A 21,966-nucleotide genomic window follows, 5' to 3' on the forward strand; every position below is an offset into this window, starting at 1 on the left:
TTCGTTTTGCAGTGTCTGTTGTAGAAGATGAAAAGTTACTTCCTACCTTACTTTCAGAACATTCCTTGATGATTTTTTTTTTGTTTTTGAAGCAGAGATTACAGGGACAGAGAGAAAGAATGAACTACTGTAACTATTTAGGCTGACCTCTTATATAATGTAGTCAGACACCCCAGATTTTGTTCTTGTTTGCACTACAGCTTATCTAGAAAGAAAAGCAGTCCACTTCATGCAGAAGTTTCCAGCAACAGAGAACCCACCAATATGTTTGTTAGGCAGAAAAACTACTTCCTGTTCCTTCAGACTTCTGAGTTTTATTCATTAATACCCAAGCTTCACTTTTAACCCTTCCTACACAGGATCAATATCAACATTTTGTAACCTCAGAAGACCTCAGTTCCCTATCACATGTAAACAGATATGATAAAGGGTTACATGAAGCAACTTAAAACCAGTTTGTCGATAAAGAATGTCCACATTTAATATCCTTAACCCTCTATTAGTGAGGGAGAAAACCTCCCTGTGCTGTAAATACATGCTGTATATTTTGAGGCATTCCAAATATTTAATTGTTGGGTTATGGATAAACTCTGCTTTTCATTGTCTCCTTGCCAGGACAGAACGGACTTCAAAGTACAGGAGCAGAATTCTGCATTCATCAGAGCCTACTGACAAGATTTCATCCCAGCTATTAACCTCTCAGCACTCGGAGTCTGGCTCACAATGGTAAAGGAACCGAGAGATTTAACTAATCCCATTCTAAAGAATGCTTGACTTTTGCCTACTGATGGAAGAAACCAGGGGGTGGGAGGGAGGAAGGGGGAAGCAGTGAAAGGGAGAAGAAGAGAGAAAAGCCACCCTGCACTTCAAGCTTGTAGTTGAAAAAGCCTATTAATCAGGCTGTTGGAAAAAAACATACCCACAAAACATTTGCACTATTTATGCAGAAACAATTAGTTAGTGCTCATTAGGCAGCATTCACACGATTTATCCCATACCTCCCTCCCCCCATCACCACCATTTCACAAACCAAAAGCTTCTTAAAATTATCAGTGCATTAAAAGCCTGCTCCCCCTTATTCTGGGCAAGTCAGCATGAATAATGTGCCTTGGTCAAAAACATGACTCCAAAAACACCCTCCCTCCCCAATCCTATTGTGTTTAGCATCACTTGTTTAATTATTTGGTGGGGTGGGGGGGAAACAAGGAGGGAGAGGGAGCATTTACCTGCATTCTCCTGGAACTGTGCAAGAACCATGCTTGGGGCTACATCCCTGACGACAAATAGCTGTTAAAACAAAAAAGGAGAGTATCAGCATGCTGCCTGCTTCCTGCATCTTCACACTCGTGGGAATGTTTTAATCTCTAACCAGCATTGTAATCCTACTAAATCCAAGGTTTTAACAAGTCTCTCATATCAAGTCTACTGGAAGGAAAACCAAGGTAGTGGCTTCTGTGATAGGAAATCTATCAGCTAGCTTTGCAAAGGAATCGTACCTAATGCTGTTCAAAGAGTTGTTTTTATGCAAGAGAAGCCGACTCGCCTCAGAGAGCTCAGGTCACTTAGAGTATACAGGTTTCCCTTCTCTGTCTTTTGCAGGTGAACTGGCCTACTCTCCCTGGCTTTACATCTCATTCAGAGCAACTTTTAACTACTCTGGATTTACTTGTGAGCCATCTCTCTGAACGGACAGGATATTAAGATGAGCATCAATTCAAACTGCAGGTAAACTCAGTCAGCAAGACATTCTGATAGTCTGTTCCTACTCAGAGTCCTGCCTTCTCCTTCTGAAATTACCTAGGAAGTTGTCATTCCCTAATAAACATGTTAAACATCATCTCAGGTAGAACAAACAGCCTGGGACTTCTCAAACACCAAAGCTTTACACTTGCCAGGTCAGCTCTAAAACAAGTCTCTCCTTCCTGCTTTTCTTGAAGTTCTGCACCAAAGCGGAAATCCTTTTTGAAGTTAGCAGCAGAACTCCCATTGAAGTCAATGGGCTGGGTTTTCTTCCCAAGGGCAAAGATGTGGATAATCAGAAAAAGAACACATCTGCTAAGTGCCCAGCACTTAGACCTCTCCAAGATTTTAAAACAAGGCAGAACCTAGTCTCCTGTCCCTAGTTCTCTGTGTAAAGAGTTAGTTGCTGTCCCATCAGTCCTTAGCCCTGTTGCCTGCACAAACTGATCACTGAATTGCAACCTGGATAACAATGCACTCAAATCCTATCCAAGCCCGCTGATCATTTGGGGGTCAAGCATTTGTCACAAACCTTTGTTGCATTCTGGTCCCATCCAGCCTTCCAAGCAGGTTTTGTTGCCATTCTGGTCACAGGTATGGTGAGTGAAGAAGTCATCTCTTGGTCGACAAAACTTGTTGCAGCCAAAGCCATAGTAATGTTCTGCACAAGTCACACGGATTTGATACTCAAAGTGGGCAACTCCTGCATTATGTTTCAAAGTCTGCCACTGACGGCTTGGATTGATCATGCCAGAGTGGGATGCCTTCTCAATAATGCGATCAGGATCTAGAAATCAGAAGAGATGTCAGAGTTAACACTTCGTTTAGATATCATTACCTCCCACATCACAGCACTCTAACTTTCCAGGCAAGACTCTGAGGCAGCCACTTGGTTTTACTAATTTTCTGTTTTAGAGAGCAAGACAAGGCTGCCCTGGAGCTACAAACCATTAACTGAAACACACATGCAGCATTATCAAACTGAACAAAGCTTGAAATCAAAAGGGACTGTTAAGTTACTGCCAATCACTTATCCATTTTGCAGTGTAAGAACATCCAATAAAAATCATACAGTTCATGATTAAAGAAAATTCAGCTGCTTTTACTTCTAGCTCCAATATATTGGTACATAATGTGGTTTTCCCTGTTTCTCCATTAATGGTACTAATTTTGTTTTAACTGGAATATTTACAAAAACATCATACTACAATAGCCTAATAAAGCAATGTCTACAAATGGAACATAAGCACCACAAAAGGTTTGCAGCCTTCTGGGACTCTGGTGTAAACACCAAATTGAAAACTAGCAATGCTGGCATTCAGATGACATCAGTGATCTCATCAGGTTTTGGCTGAGAAACACTGTGGAAGTCCTCTCTTCAGATGTTAACTGACACTAAAAATTCAAGAATACCAGAGTTCCAAGCAGAGAACTCAAATTACTGCAGATGTAAGTTCCCCCTTCTCTCTATAAAGCATTTAAAAGTTTAGACTTTGTACTTGACATTTAGTTCCAGCAAAAGTCTTCTGGCTTTGAGAGCCCCACAACTGTCTAAATTATGGCTTGAAATAATAATATTTCACATTAGCTCAGAACATTGTATATATCTGTGGTATTTCACTTTGTAGTCCAGGTCTTGTGACTTAAATGATCTGACGCTGCCTTACAACCTGCTGCTAGCAAGCACTTGACTGCCGAGTGAAAGTTTATCATAAAACAGCCAAAATATCTTTGCAGACATGGAACAAAACCAAAAATAAGTACCAGGCTACACTGTTCTGGATCTGGGAGCATAATCCAGCAACAGAAGAATTTTAGGTAGAAGGGCAGTTTGCCAATGATGTGTTAGAAAGCAGCGCGTGAAGTACTGGCACATTCAAGTGTTAAGAATTAAAATGTACTTATGTTCAGCTTGTTCTTCCAACAATTACAAAAGAAAGTTTGGGGATTTTACATAAGGCGAATTGAAGACTAATGAAGTAGCTACATCAAGCTTAAGATGACACATGGGCAGTTTTTCATCTCAAATAGTTTTAAAGGTATTGCTAAGGACCTTTGATTTATAGCTTTCAAAAGGAACTTTCAAACAGGCTTCTCAAGCTTCAGATACCATTATCAATTCACCACTAGATCCTGCCTGCTTAACTTTATTCAAAACTGTAGACAAGACAAAGCACTTGCTGTACAACCACAGAAAAGTGTCAATACACACACATTGTAAGCATTTACCCATTTTTGGGGGTATTCTTGACTTGAGACTACAGCACTCATTAAACGTTTACAGTGTGAAATTAAGGGCAACAACTTCTTATTAACCTTCTGGTATTTCTGGTTCTATAATACTTTCCATTTAAATCAGTTTTTATTATTCATTGGCACTAAGACCCCAAACCCACATCTATGTCTAAGACTTTCAAATGCATGCAGGCCTTTATTAATTTAAATCCTATTCAGAGGTAATGTAGATGCCTAAGGACTTTTCCATACTGGTTTATCCAGAGCAATATCATACCCTGTACTGTGCAGGTGTAAGGCTCTTAGATATCATCAACAAGATTACTGACTAATTCTAAGAGGTACTTAAGCAGATGCATATCTATTTGCCTTGAATGGGGCTAGTCAGGCGATTATAGTTCCACTCATGCATGCTGGAGATGGCTTTCTGCACTTGCCAAGATTACACCTGGATCTACAGCACAGTTGGAAAGCACATGCATTTCCCCAAATACCAAGTCTGTGCATAAAGACATCCTGTTTCTTACAAGTAAAACTACTCTATCCTTTTCTCCTGTAAGTGGCAGAAGAAAAGGGGAATGACACTCAATTTAGTTTTGCAAACCACCCACCACCAACTTCCCCTGCCCCAAACTCTTGCTTTTGCAGTCTTTTCCCATTCCCAATTGGGCACATATCACTGACAGCTATTTCAGTCCTTGGCACCAGAAAAACAGTCGCCCTGGAAAAGAGATCCTTCCTCTTGCCTCTGCTCTATCATTCTTCCCCTATCTTCCAGCTCATTAGGAAGCATGTCCTTGCTGTATGTCTATGACATCTCACTCCAGCCACTGGCTCTTTTGAGCCCTTAGCCACAGGCTGAACTCAAAAGGAAACATCCTTATTAGTCCACTGGACTTTATTTTTTTTTTTTTAAGGGCCCAGATGGAAACCAGCTGCAATTTCACTTTGGATCATGGCTAAAATGCCTTTCATTTGATACACGTTATAAAGCTACCGCCGTACATTTAAATTCAAGTAAGGTCTCACAGACTTAAGATCCCTTTCCATTAGCCATCACCCACAGTTTTCACAATGAAGTATTAGCATGTTCTTTCTTGTACAAAAATTTCTCCACCCTTCCCTATTCCCACCTGTCAGTATGCACTTACACAAGTGTGCTGACCCAGACTTCAGGAAGGCATTGCAACAACTCTTCCATTCTTAGCCCGTACAAACAACGTTTTAAGTTTCATAGCAAGCAATCCCAAAGCAGATTGGTTAAGTAAATAAAAAGCAGCAGTCAGCTAGGCTTGAGAGAAAGCGGTCTTCCTAATTCCCCTGACATCATCTGACTCAGAATCCCATGCTTTGATAGAAAGGTTAGAGGAAACATTAACCAATTAGCAATTGATGAAGTGGAAGAGAGAGGTTTTCTGTACATCTTTAGCTTCCACTCTGCACTTGGATGTCAGAGAATTTGTTACTTTCATTCACTTTTTATGGCTACACTTCAAAGCTATTAATCTGTCTTTTTATTCAGTGGGCAACTGTATCAAAGATTTTAGGCACAGAGAAACTAACTATTGTGACTACCCACCTTTGCTTCTCAGTGCTCCAGTTTCTGGAAATTTTAACTATGTAGCATCAGGAAGCAAACAACAACAAAAGCCCAGACTCCTCTAAGCCGTTTGGGTGGCCAAGGACACCACAGTTATTTTTGAAAGTCTTTGTTTCAGACAACTTCCAGTTATGGCTTGGTTTACCTTATGCCCAACTGGAATTTGCATGCAACTGATACCAGTAATTTACAATAGCCCTTTGACATAGTTTGAGATGCAATGTCAGCCCCATTAGCTTTATATACGAAGCGACAGTAGCAAGATGGCATCTAGACAAGAACCAGAGTAAGAAAACCATTAAAGTTGAATCTTGGCTCCAACAAAGCACAATTCTCATCAACTTCAACAGGGCCAGAATTTAACTGCAAGCCACTCTTGGAAGTGAGACAAGAGAGAGTATGTGGTAAAGGGAACGTAGGAGGAGTGGAATGTAGAGGGGGGAAGGAAGCATCCACTCTAGATCTCCCAACAACTGCATTCATCAGAGGATGCTAGGGCTATTGAAAAGTTACACAAAGCCTACTAAACCCACTTTTCCTTTTGAGAGAGAGAGAGAGAGCGCGCTCTCACAGAGTCCTTACAATTCAGTAGTAATTAGAAAAAGAAAATCCTGGACATCAAAAAAAAATACTCATCACATTATATGATGACAATTATTTAGTTCTAATGATTTCCTTAACTAGTTCTTCAAGATTTATTCTTCAGCTATGGGAAAGCTGACTCTAAGTAAAGCGATGCAGTACAAAGGAAAAGCTTTGTGCAGTACAGTGACTGAAGTGACCTACAGATGGATATGTGACAGCAAAGCTAGAGCAGGAATGCATATCAGGAACATATGTAAGAACATGTCTGCACTTGGTCAAATGCACTGCTGAGAAATGAGGCAATTTTGTCTGAAGACAATTGTACTTCCAGAACATGAAAGCAAAGAAAAGGTTCATTGTGTAGCTTTGGAAATGCAGTTGTTTCATGAAAAAAGATGAGCTCTAATAATAGTAAAAGTGGCAGAGACCCAGTCTGAAAAAACTCTCAGATCCTACTGTAAACAAGACCTTCATTTTGAATTCAGGCATCTTCCATTTTTAATACAACACTGCTGCTGCAGCAGTTCTATTTTTTACTCCTCCATAAAACACTACATAGTCAAGAGCCATGAAGTCTCCCAGCCACCGCTCCATGACTGTGCTGGGGTAGGGCCTGAAATCACAGGTACTGCAACGGTGTTGAAACATGGCTTGTTGTAAAGCAGACCGTGGCTATCACTAACAGGCAACAGGAATCATCTGCAATGGACAACTTCTTTTCTGGAACTAAGAACTAATAAGACATCCCATGTATATTAAAAAAAAAAAAGAACTAAAGAGCAGATCTGTGCAGAAAGGTTCCCAGACTCAAAGGCCATTCCTAAGCAGTGTACTCTTCACCATTTTAAACATAAAACCACAGCACTGTATGCATTTCTACAAGGCCCTTCTTTCATGAAGCATGAAGTCCATTCCATTACTGTGCGGCTGTCACCTGGCATTCCAAAGTGGACTACAAGCAGCTGTTGCAAGATTTGTGTAAGATGGACCACAGTGCTGCTGCTTCCTTGTTGAAGGAAAAGGCTTGTTGTGTCAACAGAAGGTTTATGAGTTCAGATTCATACTTTCTCCTGCAGCTTTTACCATGCACTATTAAAGCCTTAGATTCAAAATAGAGCTAATTTTGCCCACCTACTTCAGTAACAGTAGACAATAAGCAGAACAGCTCATATGCCAAGAGACTCTATACAGCTTCCTCTAGCCAACAGGAAAAGCTTAGCAGAAAGTTTCTGAAACCAACCAAAGACATTCCAGGCAAAAGATTCCCACCCTTGATTTCCAGCCAGCTCTACCAATGTGTCTGGTAAATATTTTTCAACCCCTGAATATAAATCTCTAGCCATCCAGCTCCCAAGGAAGAGCTGGTAGTCACTCCTGTTTCTCATCTACAGTCATTAAATAGATATCTATACCAAGTCTTATGGAGATTTTTTTTAATATTTTTTTTTTTTTAAAGCAGCATGTTCAGTTTTGAGAAGTACATAGTTTTCAGAGAGGTCCCAAGTCAACAAGACTTAGGCTTCTGAATATCAGTCCTAATTAAAAAAAAATCAAAACCAAAAAAACCTGAAAAAACTCCTTGGCTTTTATTCTCCCTAAGGAGAAAGAGGAAATTAATAACATCTATTTTTAGGCATCACACCATTGGTGCCTAGGTAAGCGAGCTACTCACCCTCTACAGGCAATGTGAGGGAGACAGGCTGCTGCAGAGCCTGGAGTAGTTACTCCTAATTGTCTGGGGGAGAGTTTCTCCCTCTCCTTATGCTCTACTTCACAGAAAGTTCGTTAGACTACCAAAAACCTTTAAATGGACAGGAAATCAAGGTGTCCAAAGTAAACAAACCAGTGCAATGAATACTTACTAGTAGAGTTATCATTGTAATCCCATGCCTCAACAAGCAATGTGTAGGATCTCTGCAAAAAAGAAATAAGAGTTAGTTTCAAAGCTACACATGACTAAGGAAAAAAACAAAACCCAAAACCAAACCACCCCCCCATCTTAATTAAAAAGAAAAATCCTGATCTCTGCCCTAAAACAGAGTACTTGAAAACATAAATAGGTAATAGATTATACTTGAGACAAACATGATCTTCTTGAAACCCCATAAGCTACCTTATCCAGTCTGACTTAGAAGACCTTTCACCTTGGATAGCTCATCTTTGTCATCATTAATGCATCTTATGTACTTAACCAGGAAGTACAGCCTTTGACACTATGCTGTAGCCACAATAAAGCATGGGTGGAAGAATTGCATATGGAAGACAGAAAACACTGGGCTAGCTTAGCAGCATCAAAAAAACCCAAGAAAACCAAACCAAACCCCCACCCTCTACAACTGCTTCAAAAGAATTTTAGTTAAAGAGTAGTCTTGATGTCCCTTCCCCCAACCATCCTGAAAGCAAGAAGTGTTGCTAAGATTACTAAGCTCTGCCTTGACAGCGCAATCTCTAGGGACTTTGCTTTTCAGCACCCCCTTTGAAAGCTTTGTCTGCATGAGGGCCATTGCAGCTCCCACAAGTATCAGGTAACTGAGGGAAGAACTGATGGACATGGGAAGGGGGTGGGGTGAGAGAGAAGCACTGTAAAACAAAGGCTAAAATCAGAAATCAGACTATTTGGAAGAGCAGGGAAAGGGAAGATGCACTATCCACCCCGTGTCACATTTACAGACGCACTAATCTGCCAATGAGCTCTTTAGCACTCCAGTAATAATAATCATAAGCATAAACTAACTGAAGTGACTCCATGGGTTGGAAAGACGCCAGCTATTACATCTAAGCCACCTTTATCTTCAATTCTAACTTGAGAACAAGAGCCATTAAAACATCTTTCCCTCCCCCAGCTCTACTCTGAGATATTATTATCCAGGCTGTATCTTTCAAAACTGCCATTCAGCTAGCCACATCCAAACTTACAGAATGATTCAAAAACAAAACACCACCTCCCCATCCCACAAAAAAGCTGAGAAAAAAAAAGAAAAAATATGACTTGAAAAAGTATAATAATAACAACAACTATAAATGAGGTAATAAATATAACATATTTCTGGTGAACAGAACAGTAATAGTACAAACAAAAACTCTCCATGAAGGGTTTTCATGCTTTGCCATAGAAGCGGTGTATCGTAAGGTTTATTTCGTAATTGTATCTGCACTCCGTCACAGTCTGCTCATTTGTGGTCTGCAGCGCTTAACACCTTTTCTGTAACAGAAACCAAAATACAGTTCTGAGAGTAAGCTGCTACAAGGTGCAAGAGTAAGGCAGACCTCAAATTCCTTAGGAAGAGATATTAAAAAAAAAAGAAAAAAAAAAAGAGTTGAAGCAGACTGCTTTCTCACGACTGGACACAGCATGCAGCCTCTGAATGAAAACCTAGTTTGTGATGGACACCAGCTTGCAATATAGCCTAAATATGTTTCATATTCAAAGCAGACTAAGATTCCATTTCATTCACTGATAACTGTGGGAAAACACTTCCAAAAGTAAGCAAAGCTGGGCAAGCCAAGACATGGGCCCAAACTTCTATGCAGAGGCTCCACTGGCCAAAACCATTTTTGGTTAACATTTCATGAAAGTTACATCTTATTTCTTACTATTCTAGACCAAGTCTGTCAACACAAAAGACACTCTGAAAATAAATTAACCACAACATGATCATTTAACACATTTAAAGCAGATTTAAGAAGTCCTTACAAAAGTCAGAGGTAAAACAAACAAACAAAACCAGAATAGAACTCCTGAGCCATATTACAGATACAGATTGCATTATCTTGGGTGCTTCCTCACTGGATTAATTACCAACATTGAGAAGCACAAGCACAACATGTTGCTGCAAGCTTGAAAAAATATTATGATATAGAGAATGAATTATGGCAACTAGCACTACTTCCAATAAAGTTAAGGATGTTTTCCTTTCAGCCTTGCATAATTGTTTTGGAAGATTATTTTGTCTAAACTCATAGCAACAGTTCCCAGTTGGTTCTCAGGACTGTTTACCAACACACCTAGCCCTTAAGGAAAGGAAAGGCTGAATCCTAGCTTTAAGTGCTACTGTTGCTAGATACTTGTGTGACCACTTTCCAACACCACACAGGAGTTTGCTTGAAGAGAGAAGACACTTCTGCTTAACTAGATGGAAACAAAATGCAGGGGGAAATAGACCTACCCTAGCAATTCCCTTGTTTCTATGTGCCTCCTCTTACCTCATCTGAGTATTTTAAATGAAGAATTCCTGTCCTGAAAAGGGATGATACGAAGAATAGCAGCTTAATGTCCTGGCTCTGTCTCTCTCAGCCTGAGGCAGAGAGGACAAGACTTTGTGTTCAAGATGGGACACTTCTGAATAAAAGGCACACAGACACCCACAGTCCCACAACAACATGAGCACACACCCCTCAACAATCCAACTGTTGCATACCTCTAGCCAATTCTCCCCCCGCCCCCAAAAACCCCAATTTTGTGCAAAGACTGCACTGTTGAGATTTTTTTTTAAAGTGCATGTCATCCCCACTCTATAGATCAACAATTCAGATATCTCAGGAATGACTACTTACAGCATGGAGGTTTAACTTTTCCCATGCCCATAGATGACCTCTGCCCATCTTTGAATAAATATATATATATCCGGACACAAGAATTCCACATCATGCACCTTATTCCATCAAAGAAATGACCTAGGCAGCAAGGCAGCAGTGAACTTTCTGGAGTCACACCCAATTAGCCACTGTAAACCTGAGCTTGACCAGAAGGCAGGGATTCTGGCTTGAGAGGAAAGGCAGCTTGAAAGAAACAGCATGCCGGCACACTTGCAGAACATCCACAGTTTGATCAGCCCAGAGGACTGAAAGGCAGCATGGTCAAATTTAAGCAAAACTCCTATGAGTTAAGCTATGAGAGGATGGAAATGGTTAAGTTCACACTCCAGAAAACAAAGAAAGCACCAATGTGCAAGAGCTATTCTCCTCAATGACAAGACACCACAATTTAGTCTTGATCCATTGATAATACAACTCAAGAAAGACTATTAAGACCCTGAAAGCCATCGGAAACCATCCCTTTTAAGGGTCTGAAAGGGCAATGAAACTTCTTTTCTGGTTATTTAAATGAAATACTAGCAGCTCCAGGTAAGCAGAAGGTGTTTAAAGCTCTCAGCTTGATTACCTTCTCCCCTCCCTTCAGCCAGACATCCACACAAAAGAGGTGGTTTTGTACTTTGGCTTCTAAAGGCATTCTGCAAGTCAGTGGGACAGAGCAAGATTAAAACATCAGCCTCATTAGTGAAAGGACTGCCTCCTTTTTGAAAGAGGTTGCAACTAGTCAAACTTCTTTCCCTCCTATCCTTGTGGTTAAACCATGCAAGAGCTTTGCTGAACATGTGAAACCATGACTAGACAAATGCAGTGGGAAGTTTGCATTCTGAGTGCTGCGCCTGCTCCTCCTCTGCCAAACAAGGAGAGCAGGTTAAGCCCAGCAATGTTCTCCTCATGCTCTGCCAGCCATGCACAGCTATGAAGACCAGTTTGAGAACGGTGCCCCCACCCTGCCTGCATCCTAGGGAAGACGGCAAGGAGACTGGCACGCTGTCACAGCAGGCCACAGCAAATTGCCAAGAGCACCGGCAATCCCTCCTCCCTTCAGCTAGAAGAAGGAGGCGAGACAGGGAAGAGGGAAACTGAGGCATATTTCAAAGTGCCCAAAGGCCAGGGAGGAGGGTATCTCTGAGCAGAGTTAAGGCTAGTCACAAAACCACTTCCTCTGAATGTCAGCAAGACTCTCACTTGGGTACCCCTGTTGCCATATGACAAGTCACGATGACGCTATATAGATGAGCCACAACATCATGCCATGGACAGCCAGTCAACTCTGACAACAGACAACCTAACCCTCTTAACCCTTTGTTGAATGCAACATCATCAGGAAGCTCTTCTTTGGGCCAGCCTACATAAGGATAAGGCAACACCCTATAAAGTTGTTACTCTCTCAACCCTGCATATATAAACAAAGGCTAAGCTGTAACAATCTCACACCTCAGAGACCATGGCCAAGAGCTAGGCTGAACCTCAAGCAGGTAGTCCAGCCAAGAGCCCCATCAGAACATGCCCATATGAATGCAAAGCACACTGTTCCTTTAGTCTTCATTTTGAGTAGTTCCTTCATTGCTGTTAGTGCCAGTAAACACTTCATTGCCACATAAAGGAGACATGATAACAAATTTAACTATATTAGCAGCTTCCAGAAGAGACTTTCCCCCCCCCATTCTGCCTTGGCACAAGCCAAGCCAGTAACCGAAGTCAAGACCTTCTCTGCGATACAACTGCCACCCTCCTGCCAAATGATGGACACAAAAGTACCGCTATCCAAACTATGCATACGCTTAAGCATCCAGTAAACCAGGCTGATCTCTGATCTGGCAAGCCTGCTGGAATAATGAGTATCCTGTGAATACATAATGTGCTGAAGTTGCCATTGTGTGAAGTAAGTCCATGGTTTGTCTGGGAGCCGAGCAATGCTGAGTCTACTGCTGCTTCCTGTTGCTTGTCCTGTATTAGCATTATTTTTGGATAGGCCCCATTATGTTCTATAATCCTCACTGCAGTCAGTATGGCCACACTATTGTTCTTGGTTAATATTAGCAGTCAATACCTCTGTCTGGGTGGCCGGACTACAATGTATTCCAATCATAAAACTAGCATGCATTAACTGAACAATGTACTGGGATAGAGAGAGGGGGGAGACTTGGGGTCCTCCCTCACTCTTCCCCTCCTTAAAGAGAGAGAGAAACGTATAGTTGTTTTTTTTTTTTACTTTCTTTTTAAACTAATGATTTTAAGTGATCTCAGCTACCAGGGTGCTTCATACAACAACAGCATTTTAATCAGCACCTTATCTAGTTACAGAGTTATTTTCTCACGGAGCCCTGCTTGTCAAAGACTAGCAGGTAGGCCAAAATGTCAATGGTTGCTTTCAACCTTCCCCAACAAGTAGATTACCTGCTCTTATCAGTCCCCCTACCTGTTTAAAGCATCCCACTGATAATTAAATGCACCAGTTACAAAAGGGTGGCAAGGTTAATAGAGAGAATACCTAGTAGCCAGCCAAGCAAAACAGTCAGGTTCACATAGAGCAAGCCTGAACAAGAAGTCTTCCTACTTATTTACCTAAGTGTATAAGAACTGGGTTGAGCTGGTAAGGGACTCTGCATGTTTGACTATTTACAAACCTCTTTAACCACTTCTATCCACATTTTACAGTTTCTTCTGAATACTACAAGAATAACGAGTATAACTTATGCTGCACAACAGTGACCACGGAACTACGAGCTCCGCAGATGACCAAGAAATGAACACAACAGCTCCTAGTTTTGACATCTTTCCCCATGTTACGGCATATATGGGTTACCAGCTAAAATTATTAGAACTGTGTCAATTAACATTTAAAACTTCTATCCATCAGCAGAAATGCAAAATCAAGTTTAGTTTGAATTTTCAAAACCAATCCTGCTGTTAGTATTATCTACACAGAAATACTTTTAAGAACTGTAGCATAAGGTTTTTACACGTACTGCAGGGTATCAGACTTCAGAACTGAAGGGGGAATAAGTGCCATGTAAGAGTGCAAGCCTCTTATGTGGCACATCATCTCACTTAATTAGCTAAGGCCCAATTCTACTAGCTTCAGAACTAGTTTACTTCTATTCCAACCTTCATAAGTTTCCTTGACTTAACTAGAGTTTTAAGCATAAAGCATCAATTTTATGCAATTCATTTTCAGACATGCAGACTTCCAGCTGCATAAACAAGCTGACAGTGCTGGATGCATGTAGTTTGAGAAAGTTTAGCAATAAACTTCAATGTTAGGCCCAGTCCAGCTGCCAATGAAGTTAAACTAGAGCAGGCCTTTATTATAACAAGAACAAAAATGCTAGGAGCAGGCAGGATGAAGATTTATTTTTAGACATATTATGGTAATATAGTCAAATAGATTTACCAGGAAGATGAAGTTCTGAACTGAATGGAACATAAATAACTCTTAAGAACATGTAAGAAGTCCAAACCTGCAAATGGATACATCGCTTCTCTGCAGTCCTGGGAAAAAACAGCCTTGTGGATGCTAATTATGCTTCAGATATCACTTAATACTCACAGCTCTGTTTTAGATAGTAATCCTAGGCAATACATTGCACTTTCAGTGCTGAAGATTTATTCTTGAATTATTAGTCAACAATAAATGACACAGTGTAGATTTGATTAATATGTATTTTGTTATTATAAAAATTTCTTCTGATCTACTCATGCTCCAAGATGGCTTATCAGGCATTCTTTAAGAAAAGCTTGAACAATATCTAGCATTTGCTTCCACAAGTTTTCAAAAGTTAACTGGAGGGAGAGAAAATCAAAATCAAAAAACAAGCTTTAGTTTTATGACTGTGACCTACTGTTTTTAAAAAAAACACCACCACCACAACAGTTGAATGAAATGATATTTTTCTCTCAGATTCAAAAGGCTGTTAACTTTAACATGTCTTGTGTCAAGACCGGGGGAAAAAGTTCAGGAAGCTTAAAACACACTAAAGCTCTTTCATTATCTCTTTCTAGCCAGAAAAAACAAACCCATACCCAGAAAAAAATGTATTTTACATCTTCAGGAACCAGTAGCAGTAAGATTTGTCATTAAAAAGGGGAAAGGCTGACTATTTTCTTTTTTTAGTAAGATTGAAATAAGATGTTTAAAACGCTTTTAATTGTATTTTAAGCTAAAGTCATTTAGATGCTGGAGGGTTTTTTCCACCTCAGTAGTTTCCTGGTGTGTTGGTATAATCAGCCCCAATATTAAATAATTACAAAGATCATAATTTCAGGATAAACGAGCCGTTTGAAATTAGAGCTATGCATACCAAAGGAATTGCCAAATTTGACCTCCTCCTTACTCAGTCTCGCCAAACCCCCAAAAGATCTTTTACACAAAAGCAAAGTTCAGTGCTAAGCTTTGCTTAGTTAATTCAAGCACAGCTCCCTTAAGGTGTAGCACACATCACACTTTGGATTCTTTAAGAAAGGCAAGAGATTTGATTTATGTCAGAGAAGAGCATGTGTCTACCATGAAACAAAACTTGTTGAGACAGACTTTGACAAGTGGAACATGGAAATTCTTTTGTTCCATACTTTTCTATATGGCTTCATAAGCCAAGTTTGCCTGTCGAGAAAGTCACTGAAGTCTCAAAATGAATGCAAGAAGCAAGCCTACATGTTTGGGGTTTTTTTAAATCATCATCCCTATTGTTTCAATTTACTGAAGAATTGCTAGCTACTGCAGGGGCAGCTTTCTGATGCACTCCAGTTCCTTTATGATGGTCTGCTGCCCTGTTTCCTAGCAACTTACTCAAACCTCCCATCACTTAAATTAATTTATGGCCCACCATCTCCACACCCATTACTCACAGGGGTACATATCAAAACTGACAAGAGCAAACCACGTAAGTTATTCATAAGACTCCAACATTTCAAGTCTACGTTACAACTACAAGCCAAATCTAACAATACGTTTAAAGCATGCCATTCTCTTTTCTTTCTCTCCTGCATGATGAATAAAGGCCTCTAATGCAATATAACTATTTTCCACAAGCAGCGTAAGGGGGCAGCTTGACATGGGAAAAGATTTTTTTGTTGTTTTATTTTGTTGTTTGTTTGGTTTTTTTAAAGTACTCAAGGCAAAAAGACTTCTTAATGTTACCAACTCAAGCTGGAACATCCAAGAAAAGCCTCCCTCAGACAGTAGGAACACAAACAATACATATTCAGAGATGAGCATGAATTTTCAAGTGCAATATGATTAACATTTTGGTCTAGCTCCTATTACCTTTACTATAATTTTCAGTTGGATGTATTCAAAGACAACTCTCATGATTAGCCACATTGGTAAATGCAATGCTAGTCACAAGCTTTTAGTAAAGTCAACAGTATTCACCCATCTGAAGAATTTTTTTTAAGTTCTGAAATTTCAGCATCAGATTTGACTAATTAAGTTTACTACTTTATCTGTAGAGCTTTCAAAATGCCTAAAATTATTTGTGTACACAATTTTAGTACAAATAAGAGCTTAGCCACATTAAATATTCTTTTGTTCAAATACCATTTGAAAGTCACAATGGCTAGCATAAAAGCTGTGTCCTATGGAAGTTAAAGCTGGGAGGCAGGCTTGATAATTGCAAACAGACTATCATCACAATCTCAAAAAGTGCATTTCTGCATGGGAATATGCAAGAGTTTATTCAAAAAATTCCAGCCTTAGGAACCAGAGTGTCTGAAGTTGTCGAGTTTTACACATTTCAAAGGCTGCACTGGAGTTTTGCTGCTGCTGCTCTAGGATTCTAGTGCTCAATTAGATTCAGCAGGACAATAGAAGCATTTCTTTTACTAAGATGCAGGCAAGCTTAAGAAACTTGTCCCAGGGTCCCCACCCCCAAAAACCCACCCTCTACCCACAGATTTCCCTTCCCAACCCTATGAAGAAAGGAGTTGTTAGAAGGAACACATTCAGTTTTCACATCATTTTTACATACATACATGTATCTTCAGATTCAAGGCACTGGAATTACTGGGAGTAGGCTAGGGGGCTAGTTAAAAAAAAGAAAGTCCTTGATGAACCTGACTTTTCTGAAAAAAGTCAAAATCTGCAACACAAGCGCTGCAGCCATTGGCAGAGCTTCAAATACCTCAGATTTTTACAAAGCCCTTTATCCCTTTGATGGCATATTTGATAACAGTTTTATCTCATGCCATGTTAGAAAAAAAGAGAAAGAAAAGAGAAAGAAAGGAAGGACTTGTACTTCTAACAGAGAATACTTTTGTTAACTCTGCTATTGTACTTTGTAATACCATCTCCTTAAAAATGCAGACTTGATTTCACCCTTGTGCCTCTCCAGCCCTCAACACTCCAGAAGTCACAACTGACAGAGGAGGCAGGTAGGAGGCAGCACAGGACATTTCAAGAACACATGGCTGCCTGCAGCACTTGGCGGTAGGACTACAAAGTGGGTGTCTACACTGCAGCTGGAGAAGGAATGCTTTTGGGGCGGGCTTTCTCCCCCAAAAGTCCAGGCTCCCCCAGCAACCAGTCCTTATCTAACTAGGAAGAGCCAAGCTTTGGAAGGAGCGGAAAGTCTACGCATGCTTCCATCTCGCCAACTGTGATAGTGACAGAGGATAGGAAACAAGATTCACCCCTCCCCTGCGTGCACGTAAGAGCCCTCCTCCCCTCACAAAAATGACCTTAGGCATCTAGGTTAGGATGACTGGATTTTCAAAACTGCTGAGCATCAACATATCCCAAGGCAGTCAGTGAGAAATTGTCTGCTCAGCACCTCTGGAGAAGGGGGGGGGGGGTGCAGGGGGGGAACAGTTTTGTTTCCTAGGTGATCTCTAAATACAAGTTTTAAGAGCATAAATTTGGGAGTTTTCAGGTTTTACACCACAGCATCCCAGAGAGCCACCTCAAAAAGACAAACTGATGTGTGTGCATAAGAGGCCCTCAGACCAGTCATCCTCAGTTTTTGCTTGCCTGTGTGCAGTACTGCTGGGCACAAAACAATGCACCTCCTGCCATCCAAAGCCACAGCAGTCTTCTATGTCCAAAAACCCTACATCCCTGCAGCCTGCATCTGTGGGTCTGTCCTGGGTGATAGCCATTTTGTAAAGGTGGTCCTCAGTTTCTGTGCAGCAAGTACAGGACTCCACTGCAGAGCTGACCATATTCAAAGCTTCAACCCTCTCGAGCAGAAGAAACAAGCAGCACTGAAGTCTAAGCAAGTGTTTCTTTACGTGACCAACAGCAAAGCACGCTTCAGCTAATGAAGGGGTCACCGATACTCCATCTCACCGCTCTACAAGGCTAAACGGTATTTGTTAGAGTGGACAATGCCGGGAAAGTGCGTGGCAGAGCCCCACCTCCTTGAGCCATCAAGTTTTGCACACAACTAGAGGGAAGACAGAATCTATGGACTGCCGAGGCAAGTAGCCAGAAAAAGGTGTGCTGTGAGGAGGAGTAGGTGAAATGGACCATAAGCTAAGGATAGTTTTTTCTCAGTCTTTAGCTTCTAGAGGCTGCAAGTGTCTCAAAACATAGCAAGCTTCCCAGGGAAGCTGGCAACTAGTTCAACAAGAGCAGTAACAGCAGCTCCCATCAACACCAAGCAGCGCAGCAAGATTTCCCCTTGGGAGAAGCAGGAAGCCTTCCCAAACACGCTCCAGGGAAGGAGGCCAGCTATGACACACACTTTTCACACGGGATCCCTCTACAGCCCCTAACCCACTGCTCTTTTGGCTTAAGCCCAAGACTTCACTGGTTAGGGAAAAAAAGAAAAAAAAAAAAAGAAAAAAGAAAAAAAATGAACTTCTGACCTTCTAAGTCTCAAGAGACTTATTCATGCTGTAAAGTGCAGAGATACTGGGTTTGCTTCCCTGACCCATTTAGATCCCCCTCACTGCACATCTGACTTTCAAATTTAACAGGCTGTGCATTGTGAGCCCCAGGGAACAAAAACAAAAACACCACCACATTTTACTCATTTCTGTGCTGCGGATTCCCGATGCTCTTGCCAAGACGCCTGCTCCCTCCCCAATCCTGGTCCCTCTCCCCCTGCGCAAGAAGTTAGAGCTCAGCTAGCTTACTATGGCCATCTCAAACAGCACCATCCAACAGACACAGAGCCAGAGCAGGCCATGCAACTCACCGGCCAGGCAAAGCTGAAAGGGATAACAATCCGGTTCTTTTCATTATTCCGGTTGTACTTTAAATTGAAGGTATTTCCTCCAATGACGGGAGTGGATTTGGATCCAAAGCTGCAAGGACCACCAGCAGTGACCCGTGATTGATACTCCTTCAGGCAAACTTTAAAATAGGTATCACACTCGTCTCTGGTGCATTTTTTATCTCCTGGGTTTCGGGTGCCATCACAGCAATTTCCATTTTGCAGTTCACCATTCACATTTTGCATGGATAAGATCTCCAACTCGAACTGTCCCGATGCTAAAGTCACCTGTTAATCCCAAGAAAGAACCAGAGGAGAAAACAAAACAAAACAAAAAACCAAAAACAAAACAAACAAACAAAAAAAAAAACAAAAACAAAAAACAAGAAACAAGAAACAGACAGTTACCTCACTTTTTTCCCCAACCACAATCTACAACAACTCTGCAGACAGGAGAAAGTATTTTAAGTGTGCTTTCAAGAAGCCCATGCAAAATATTAAAAAAAAAAAATAATCCCAACCACTCTAAGCTTTTCCCTATCAGACCTTCATGAGAAAGGCTCATAAATCTTCCCAACCAAATAATGCCATTAATGCTAAAAAAAGAACCTTAAATACCAACTCTGAAAACCACCGTGTGTGTGAGGGAAGCTTCTATATTCTTTAGAAAATAAAACCAAACCAAACCAAGAGTGCATACGTGAGGGCAAACCCAACAAAACGATGTAGCTAAAGCACCCTGGAAATGCTACCCCTCTGCCTTGTTCGAGGTGCAGCTGAGACGGGGAAATAGCCTCCCCACTCAAGGCTGCCCAGCTGGGATTCAGACCTTGCTCATTAGTCACCCCAAGAGTACTGCAATTAGCCCTGGTTAAAAAAAAAAAAAAAAGTAATTTCGAAAAAAAAGCGGTTTGCTGTAATTGCATTTTTTATTCCCAGGGAATTAAGTCTTGCTGCAAGGAGGACTTCTGCGTTTGCCATCTCCGCAGAAAAGTTAGCAGCGGCAGTTAACTCCACTCTCGCTGGAGGAGCTTGGCAACAGCGCCTTGCGCACCACTGAAGGTTTGGGTTTTTTTAAAAGCCATCTACCGCAATCACTGCGGGAGCCGCGCGTTTCGCGGAAAAGCGGCAAAATTACCGCAACCCGCTCTGCGCGGCGGCCTCGAGAGCCCAACTCAGGCTCGCTAAAGTTTCCTCTCTCTCCCTCTCCCTCCCTCCCCTCCCGCTGAGGGGCTGCAGCCCTGGAGGACGCGCGGTGCCCAGGTACGTACCTTTGCCCGCAGCCCCAGCAGGGCCAGGACGAGGACGAGGGAGCACGCCGCCGCGGCTGCCCGCCGGGGCGCACGCATGCCGCCGCCGCCGCCGCCGCGCTGCCTGCCTGCCCGCCCGCCTGCAGGCCGCCGCCGCCGCCGCTCGCTCCGGGACGGGGAGGGCCAGGAGGGGAGGAGGAGGAGGCGCCGCCGCTGCTGCCCGCCGCCGCCGCCGCCCCGCTCTAATATACCGCGCCGGCCGCGGCGCGCACCCGCGCCGAACAACGCCGCTTTTCAAGCGCTTTCAATAGCGCCCCGGTCTTCAATGCAAAGCAGCCCAGCCTCCTTTTATTCTCCTTATTCTCTCGCCTCCCTCTTTTCTTTCCCTTTTCTTTTCTCTCTCTCTTTTTTAATTATTGCGATTATTATCCCGATCCTTTTATTTCTTTCAGGTCGCCAGCCACCGCGCGCTGGAGGCGCGGCGAGCCCCCCGCCCCCCCCCCCCCCGAGACACACACACACACACACGCACACACACACGCGCGCGCACACACACACGCACGCACGCACATGCAGCACACACACCGCCCGGGAGCCGGCCGCCCGTCTGGGAGCCCCGCCGCCGCTCGGCTTCATCTAGCCCACGGCGGCAGGCGGGGAGGCCGCCCGCCCGCGCATGCGTCCATCCATATGCATGAGGGGGGCAGGAGGAGGGAAGGAGGGAGGGGAATGGCAGGAGTAGGGGAAGGCAGGTACCGGCTCAGGAGAGGAGGAGGCGGAGAAGACGGTGCAGAGAGGAGGAAGAGCTAGCCGGCCGCGGGAGGTGGCGAGCCCCGGCCCCGGCCCCGAGCCGCAGCCCGCCGCGCCGCCCCACCTCCCTCGGGAAGCCCTGCTCCGCAGGTGCCTCCCGGGCTACCTGGAGCAGGAGCCCGCCGCGGCCTCGCTGAGGCGGCTCAGGAGCGGCGGGCGGGCGCGTTCCCTCCGCGGTGCCCGCGGCTGAGGCAGCGCCGCGCGGAGGAGAGGGCTTTTCCCGCCCGCCCCTCGCTGAAGGGACGTGCGGGTCCTCCCTGCCCGGGAGCGGAGCGGGAGCCGTAGCCCCTTCCTCCTGGCCCCCTCGGGGCTGGCTGAAGGAAAAATGAAACCTTTGGGGTCGCTTTGGAAGCGAAAACTCCCCCTGCCCTCAGCCGGCGGCAGCCACCCTCGTTACCTGAGGCAGCGCAGCTTTTACGGGGTGGGGGGCGCGCGCGCGCTCGCGGCGCGACCGTTGAGGAGGGGCCGTTGAGGGGGCGGCGGGGCCGCTGAGGTGACGGCGCTCCCTGGCAGCGGGTTTTTGCTCCCCGAGGGGAAAGGAGGGACGGACGGCCCGATCGCTGAGGTAGTGGCTGCCGGCCTGGCCAGCGGCTCTCCTGACGGAAGCGGAGGTGGCAGTCGTCCCCGTCGGACTCGTTGTCCTCTCCTTAACACGAGGCTGCACCGCCAAGCATCTCCTGTGGTTCAGGAGGGAAAGAGCTGGAAGTGGGGCATATCCCTCAGCTACAGCTCCGGGCTGATTAGTCCGGGGAAGATACCGTTGGCTGAGTGCAGAGGCTCCCTCAGGCTCGCCTGCTCCCGGTGCTGGAGACTCATGTCCCAGCTACCCAGCTTCCAAGTGAGTGCTGGGGTTTGTCAGGCACATCATTTCAGGAGCAGGGTCCTGTGGCACGTAGCCAGGTGGGACTGTGGGACTCCTTGCCACAGGACACTAAAAAGCCCAACAGTTTGCACAGTAGCAAAAAGTGTTCAGACTAGCTCCCAGAGGAAGACCCACGCA

General features: G+C 43.5%; 1 protein-coding gene across 1 annotated transcript in view; it reads right to left on the bottom strand.

The window, feature by feature from the left end:
• Nucleotides 1-20,868, bottom strand: part of JAG1 (jagged canonical Notch ligand 1) — a 37,688-nt gene extending 16,820 nt beyond the window's left edge. The window contains exons 1-5 of the mRNA XM_049800553.1: nucleotides 20,178-20,868; nucleotides 18,889-19,194; nucleotides 8,023-8,074; nucleotides 2,273-2,527; nucleotides 1,227-1,287 (exon numbers count right to left, since the gene is read on the bottom strand). Of these exons, the coding sequence (XP_049656510.1) occupies nucleotides 1,227-1,287; nucleotides 2,273-2,527; nucleotides 8,023-8,074; nucleotides 18,889-19,194; nucleotides 20,178-20,255 (752 nt within the window). The 5' untranslated portion in view covers nucleotides 20,256-20,868. The remainder of the gene's footprint in view (nucleotides 1-1,226; nucleotides 1,288-2,272; nucleotides 2,528-8,022; nucleotides 8,075-18,888; nucleotides 19,195-20,177) is intronic.
• Between the last annotated feature and the right edge of the window lie 1,098 nt (nucleotides 20,869-21,966).

Source organism: Accipiter gentilis, chromosome 5 (assembly GCF_929443795.1).
Source record: "Accipiter gentilis chromosome 5, bAccGen1.1, whole genome shotgun sequence".
NCBI classification, from domain to species: Eukaryota; Metazoa; Chordata; class Aves; order Accipitriformes; family Accipitridae; genus Astur; species Astur gentilis.